Raw genomic sequence first — 8,314 nt, 5'->3', positions numbered from 1 at the left:
GTACAGCATTGCCATTTCAAAATATATAAACAGTGCACAGAGTGCCAGAGGTAGTGAAATGGGCATGCGTAAAAAAGGAATAATGGCCAGATGGTGGTGCAAAACTGATGGCTGGTGAAACAATTTGTCTCGATTTCAATATCAAGTTTCTGGTCATATTGGACCCTGGCTTGCAGTGGGTGTTCATCATAATGCTGGAATGACATTGTGACGTCACTGTTGCACTCCTGTTGTTAGTACCTCATAATGCCTGTCACTCCCTGGCAGCTGAAGCAGGAACTACCAAAATTTGAATACATGTAGACAGCCCAACATTCAGGGGGATGGAGCAGGCTTTGAAAAATAAGTCATGCAAAGCGGAGGCAATATGTGTGGATTAAAGACCTTCGTTCATTGTCCTGCTGTCCTTCTGCACATTTAAGTCAAAAGGCAGCTAATTACTTTTTTATCGATGCAACTTGCTTTAATACCTGCCGTAGAAATATCTAAAATGTGTGTGTATGTGTGTGTTTAGTAGTGAAAGTTTGCACTAAAATGCTCTGTAGGCTTTAACGATGGCTAATTAAACAGAACCACAAATCTCTTAAACATGTAAACCTGAAAAATGGTGTAAAAATGATTCATGTTGAGAGAAAGAGAGAGAGAGAGAGTGAGAGGACACGCACACACACACACACACACACACACACACACACACACACACACACACACACCTTACATCAAGGGCGCAATTTAGAACTAGAAATTGGGGAGGACAAAGTGCAAGGCCCACAGGTCTGAAGCCCATAGGCCGGGGTCTGGGGGCATTCTGAGCATCCAGAACAGTAATTTTAATGTTTTGAGAAGACCATAAAATGGACACCATTTAACTTGTGCAATTTGAAACTGTGGATATAAGTACGTTATTCTGAGAATAGCCAGCATTGATTTTATTAACATCCTGGTGTAAATAAGGTATCACCACATGTGTAGAACAAAAAGAATGATAGGTTGAGTTTTCATTAAAAAACAACTGCAATGTAGTAAAATGTATTCATAAATATGAAAGAACAGGCTCTTAATAATTATTAACTATCGCATACTGTATTTTTTTTTCTCAAGATTTGTTTTTGCATAAGTTTGAAAAAACAACAGATCATAAGTTTAGGATAAATTACTTATCATGAATTGAATTTTCGAAGTGGCACTAATGACAGCATTCATACTGAACATAATTTCACTTGCATAGACTGATTTTGGTGATCAAGCAATAATTGCAGATGGGCTTTCTGAGGTCCCAGATAGCTTTTCTGATTTCCTTTTCTAACTTTCAGACTTTAGTAAATTAGCATATGGTCCACTGATACTTATGTGTAGACACAAGTCCCTAGAGGCAACTATTTTTGGTTTCAAATGGTAAATGGACTGCATTTATATAGCGCTTTTCCATCTGCATCAGACGCTCAAAGCGCTTTACAATTATGCCTCACATTCACCCCGATGTCAGGGTGCTGCCATACAAGGCGCTCACTACACACCGGCAGCAATAGGGGATTAAAGGCCTTGCCCAAGGGCCCTGAGTGATTTTCCAGTCAGGCGGGGATTTGAACCAATGATCTTCTGGACTCAAGCCCAACACCTTAACCACTAGATCATCACCTCCCCTGGGCAAATGCAGGGTACATTAATTCAATTTATTTAGTTTATAGAGCGCCAAATCACAACAAAGCTGCCTCGAGGCGCTTCACACAAGTAAGGTCTAAGGTTACCAACCCCTAGAGGAAGCACACAGATGACAATGGTAAGGAAAAACTCCCTCTAATGATATTGAGGAAGAAACCTCAAGCAGACAAGACTCAAACAAGTGACCCTCTACTTAGGCCATTCTACCAGAAAGGTTTACAATACAGAACACAACACAACAATAATCGATGAGAGCCCGTGCAGGCGTCCAGTCCACCATCAGGGGGGTTGGAGAGGGGAGTCATCAAGCCACTCAGTGGATCTGTTCCTGCAGAGTCTGTTCCGCGGCCGTTACAGAAATCATCTAACCCAGCATGTGGATTCTGCTGCATCTCGGACAGCAAGAAAAAAACAGAATCAGTTGGCCACAAAAACTACACTTAAGGTACAATTCATCACCATTAAGCAACAAGAAAGCAGAAGAAATACTAAGGTGATCATTGGCCAGTAGTCCTAAGCTTCATTAACAGACCCAGTTAAAATGGGTTGTATCCATCTGTGTGTTTGTCACATGCCTTGTCTCTGTGATTACTCATCAGTGCTTCCAGGTATCATTTCAATATTGGGTACACGTGCCCTCTGAGCCAAAATGTTAGATTTGCACTTGAGCATTCTGTGACCCCTCTGACCTACTTAAATGGAAGATGAGTTTCCATGTGAATTCTTTGTAACCCTTGTGACCCAGTTAAAAGTATTGCACAGTGGAAATCTTGTTGTGATAATTCATCAACAATTCTAGTTATTGTCATCATAACACATACACGTTCTCATTGCAGTTTGTGCAATATTCAGGTATTTTAAGAATTGGGTCTTTTTTTATTAGAGGTAGGGTTTACAGGGGTCTATCATTTTGATATGGTACAAGCTCCACATTGAAGACTGTTATCAAATGCTGGCTGGGAGGGAAGCATGAGTCTACTTTTGTCTGTGCAAACTGTTTGAACAATTATTATGCGCAAACAGATGGTCACCAAGTATTTTAATTAAGGAAATGTTTTTTAATGCCTTTTAGACCTTAATTACTTAAAAAAAGATAACTGACGTCCAGTACTGTGAGGAGACGTGAAGACTTCTGTCATGCTCATGTGCAGGTAGGGGGCGGACCACGTGGTTCTTCCATATCTTGACCCTTGTAAAGTTACAGATTTAATTTTGATCTGTGTGCATTTTGAGTAAAGGGCTGTCCGTACTGACGCGATGAGCCTCCGCGTAGGAGCTAAGCAGGCTTGGTAATTGTCTTCATTGGGACAGCTGCTCACTGTATGCTGCGTCTCCAGACAGTTCATGTGGAAATCAGCCAGTCTAGACCTGCACAGACAGAAAAAGGCAAGGCTCAGTCCACATCTCTCCAGAACGGCTCAACGAAAGCACACAAATTCAGAGCACCTCCATCGTTTTTGGCAACAGCGCTGTTGCAGTTCGGAACAGCTGCCAATTGCGACCAACATCAAACTGGGAAAGTATAAGCAACATCTGTTTCTGAGTCACAACAGGTGTCCACATTCAGTCACGTGTCAAAAACAGAATCCGTCCCATCTTCCCAGCATGCAACATACCCATCGCACATTTCCGCTAATATCTCATATTATTGTGTCTTTAATTTGGCTGTATTTATCCCAAACATCTCCACTGTCGTCCAAACAGACTCGCTCCACAAACTGAGGGAACTGATAAAAATAGTAGGTCTTGTTTGGGTGTGTGTTTGTGATAAGAGCTTTAACTCTGTGGAGTCCCCTAGGGTGGCATTGCTAATCCACTTAAGTAGGTTTATTGGGACTAGCGTGTGCAAAGTTGCTCTGTCTGTACCGTTCACATCACAGCTGCCCACTAAGTGAATCACAACCCACTGCACATCTCTACCCCTCTGTCTCTCGTCCCTGTCTCCGTCTCATGACTCATTCATTCTGACCTGGTCTGACCGCTTCTTGCAGCCTTAAGTTCAAAGGTACTGTAACAAACCTTGGGCTGTCACATCCCAGATGAACACAAAACAAAGACGCACAAACACACAGAAACAGGACTGCTAAAAGCAGCTGACTAGTATCTGCTTGGTTGCTAATTTTTGGGTAATTTAAAAAGCATCTCAAAAGCGGAAACTGGCTTGTTTTAATCTGCTCCGAGGGTCTCTGTGCAGTCCTGCGGGTCATTGGTCATATTATTACAGCCATTTCTCTGTTTATTAGGTCCTGGTGTGTGCACACAGGCATTTCTCTAAAGGCAACACTATATTTCCAGAATAACTGTGCAACATTTTAATGACCATAAATAAGATGGCCTCACCCAAAGTCAGTTGCATATGGGATTTTTTTCGCGGCGGTCATTCTAAGATGTTTATGCAGACATCGGACATTTTTCTCTCTTTTAAAGTTCATTTAAACACCTGATCTCCTAATTAATGGTGAAGCTAGGCTTCCTTTACAGAAACAAGTTATGCTTCTCCTTAAGCCCCAGTCACATGGCACTAACGAAGGACACCGAAGCCAAAATGGAACAAGAAATCTGGACTTACGTTGACTTTCAGATACGTCGTTTAACCGCTGTCCAGCTTTGTTTCTGTAGCTGGTGTTTTGTCAGAATATAAAGTTAAATGATGTCTCTGGAAGTCAACTTAAGTTCAGATTTCTTGTTCCTTTTTGGCTTCGGTGTCCTTTGTCAGTGCTGTGTGACCAGAGTTTTACATTCGTTGCTAGGAAAGTTCAACGGCCAAAATACCAACACTCTAGGTGCAATGAACATGTTTTCACTTTTATTTGATTTCTTTGTGCGATTGACATCATTATTCAAGTATTCAAAAGGCTATTCCTACTGCTACACAACTCCAAACAGTGCAGAGAAAGTTTCTTGACAGTTCTTGTTGTTGACCAAAACTGCGGTCTTCCTAACTGGACAGAGTTGTGACGTCATCATGCATGCGCGTAGGCGCTGCTCTATCGCAACTTGAAAATCATCCATTAAGACACTCTACGCTGTACCATTGTACCCTGAGATTCATCACTGGTTGTCACCGCCTCACCCACTACTGTGAGTGTATGCAAAAGCCATGCCCTCTTTGTCTGCCAGCATTATACACATTGAATAATTCTGGTTTACTCTTATTGGTCTGGTTCTGAACTATTGTATTCAGTTTACATTGGAGATCTGAAAGGCGTTCTGCTCTGCGTACCTCGTGTCCGCTCTGAAGTGGGAAAGAATGCCTTCAGTTTTTCAGCTCCCTCTGATGGAACGTCCCCAATCCGAACAGAAACTGTCCAGACTGACCTCCTTGAACATCTTCCAGTCCGATTCTATGAGATCACGAATAGGATTCTTTTGTGCAATGCCTTTACTTCTAAATCTAAATCTGCTTGAGGCTTTATATCATGTGCAATGTTATGACCAAGGCGATTGTATTTTATTTATCACCAATAGGGATGTCCCGCTCCGATCATGTGATTGGAAATCGGGCTCAATCACGTGGTTTCAGACTTGATCAAAATCAGACGTTGCATCCCGATCAGGAATCTGATATAGATTTTATCCTCATTATTTTGATCAGCGCTATTTCAAGCTCATTATTGCAGATTAATGGGCCTTTCACGCGTCGGAAACGTCACAGGTGTCAGGAATCGGTCTAAAAAGCATTATTTTCAATGAGACGCGTTGCTTTTTAGAGGTGTCAGAAGTGTCACGTCAAAAGCCAAGCTAAAGCGACGGTTCTGATGGAAGCGCGCATTGCCGCTTGTCGGCAGGCTGACGCAGTCAAAGTTCAACCCAATACAACTTTCGACGCTCTGAGCTGTGACGTAGCTTCCAATAGGAATGACGCGTTGGGCCAAAACATGGAAGACTAGTGGCAGAAACCACTGATCTATACAAAACAGAAATGTGTCACAGGACTGCTCATTTATAGAGCAGTTTTCTGAAGAAAAATCCTTGGAAATGTCTTTTGTTGTTGTTGTTTGTTACCTCAACATTTCTGATTACTGTTAAGAAAAGTTTAGAACACTTGTAATTAAAATAGCTAAATCAATAAACAGTTCTTTAAATGGACTGCATTTATATAGCGCTTTTCCATCTGCATCAGATGCTCAAAGAGGTTTACAATTATGCCTCACATTCACCCCGATGTCAGGGTGCTGCCATACAAGGCGCTCACTACACACCGGGAGCAATAGAGGATTAAAGACCCTCTTTAGAGACCTTCTGGAAATTAAAACCACCTGTTATTTCAGATTAGATAATTTCTTGTTTAACATACGGAACCTTGGACATTTATTTTTAGACTAATAAAATAACATGGAAATTTGTACATTTTTTTTAAGTCTGGTAGATTATTACTTGATTGTTCAAGCTACCTCAAGAAGAAGTGCACTGTTTAAGTGATGAATAATAAAATAAGGTGATTAAAATGAAACTATTATATATTTAGCATTTGTTCATTGTTCATTCAGTTTTTTAAGTATTGGATTCGGACTCAGTATCGCAGATACTCAAAATCAGATGACTCAGAATCGGATTGGGGCCAAAAAATCCTGATCGGGACATCTCTAATCACCAATGTTCTCATGCTGATGTTAACCTGTCCTTTTTGATGTGTGCTGCCACCTTTCTTGGCTAGGCCTTCCTTGTAAAAGAGGTTTTGATCTCAATAGAATTTCTATCTGGTTAAATAAAGGTTATTATTATTGTTGTTGTTACTCTTGAACAGATCAGATATGCTCCAAATAATGCAAACCAGTGGGTTGCGGTTCATACCTTGCAGCTTTATTCTATTATTTAACACGTCTAAATATACAAGAATGTATTTGGCTGTGAGATTTATCAAAAGCTGAGCAGAGTGCAGCGGTAATGAAGCCATGCAGGTTCAGTGTTGACTAATGAGTCACCTACAGTGGGCTGCTGCTCTCTCATTTAGCTTAGCTGTGGTTTAAGGTCTGGGTTCTAATTCACACCAATTTGCCTGGCTGTGTGACAGAACATCAGCGTACATGGGAATCCATAGCAGATACTTTGTATCATGATCACGATGTACTAAGACTGCATTTCAATTGCAAAATACAAATGAAAGAAGAAGATGTAGTAGTAGAGTCGTAGCAGTGCCGTTCTCTAAACTCCAGGGGCCTCATTTATTAACCGTTCATATGCGCAGATTTGTGCTTAAACTGTGCATATGAATATTTCTACGTGCAGTGTGGAATTTATCAACTTATATTCAGACTTAGGAATGTGTATAAATATAATCACAGCTCTGACCATACACACAGGATATAGTGGCAGGACAGGAAAACTGCAACTAGAACAGGATTGCAGCAACCTCATCCACATACACTCTTTATTTCCCCAAATGAATGAGAACACAAGTACTTATTATATTAAGACACTTGCATTAACTAAACAACAGCTTTTTACCTCAAAAAGAACACACACACACTGCAATTAAGGGTCACAGGAGAGCTGGAGCCTATACCAGCAGTCAGTGGGCCGAGAGTCAGGATATAACCCTGGACAGGCCATCAGTTTGTCACAGGGACACATATAGACAGACAAACACATTCACTGCTGGTTTTTGTGGTGAGCTTGTTACAGCTTCTTGAAGCTTGTTATGTCCGCCAAGGACGTAATAAAATTGCCTGCGTTTAATTGTCTGTCTGTCTGTTATCAGGATTACGTCAAAACTACTGCACGGATTTTGACAAAAATTTCACCACAGATAAATATTAGACCATGGAATAACCGGATCCGGATCTGGATTCTGGATCAGGTTTCACTTTATAAAGGCTTTGAAGGATTACTGTTATCAGGATTATGTAAAAACTACTGCACGGATTTTGACGAAATGTTCAACACAGACACATATTAGGCCATGGAAGAACTCATAAAATTTTGGAGGTTATCCGGATCCAAATCTGGATTTTAGATCAAGATTTCACTTTATATGCGCTTTGAAGGATTACGTCAAAACTACTTCACGAATTTTGATGAAATTTTCAACACAGATACATATTAGGAGATGGAAGATTCCATTTCATTATGGAGGTGATCTGGATCCAGATTCTGGATCAAGTTTCATTTTATATGCGCTTTAAAGGATTATGTCAAAACTAATTCACAGATTCTCACCAAATTTGCACCACAGATAGATATTAGGGCATTGGAAGACTCCAATTAAATTTTGGAGGTGATCTGGATCCAGATCCAGATTCTGGATCAAGTTTTCACTTTATAAAGGCTTTGGAGGATTACTTCAAAACTACTTCACAGATTCCCACCAAATTTGCACCACAGACAGATATTAGGGAATGGAAGACTCCATTAAATTTTGGAGGTGATCTGGATCCGAATCCAGGTTCTGAATCAAGACCTCACTTTATATACACTTTGAAGGATTACGTCAAAACTACTTCACTGATTTTGACCAAATTTGCATCACAGATAGATATTAGGGCATGTAAGACTCCAATAAATTTTGGAGGTGATCTTGATCCGAATCCAGGTTCGAATCAAGATTTCTCTTTATATATGCTTTGAAGGATTACATCAAAACTACTTCACTGATTCTAACCAAATTTTCACCACGGTTATATATAGGCTATGAACGACTCCATTACATTTT

The 8,314-nt window shown here is 40.5% G+C and overlaps 1 protein-coding gene across 1 annotated transcript in view; it reads right to left on the bottom strand.

The window, feature by feature from the left end:
- LOC117510338 (GDNF family receptor alpha-2-like) overlaps nucleotides 1-8,314 on the bottom strand; it is a 347,569-nt gene that overhangs the window by 56,773 nt on the left and 282,482 nt on the right. The window contains exon 5 of the mRNA XM_034170019.1: nucleotides 2,918-3,030. Coding sequence (XP_034025910.1) covers nucleotides 2,918-3,030 — 113 coding nt within the window. The remainder of the gene's footprint in view (nucleotides 1-2,917; nucleotides 3,031-8,314) is intronic.

The sequence above is a fragment of the Thalassophryne amazonica genome, chromosome 5 (assembly GCF_902500255.1).
Source record: "Thalassophryne amazonica chromosome 5, fThaAma1.1, whole genome shotgun sequence".
NCBI classification, from domain to species: domain Eukaryota; kingdom Metazoa; phylum Chordata; class Actinopteri; order Batrachoidiformes; family Batrachoididae; genus Thalassophryne; species Thalassophryne amazonica.
The sequence above is the reverse complement of the archived record's forward strand: the minus strand, read 5'-3'. Positions and strand labels throughout refer to the sequence as shown.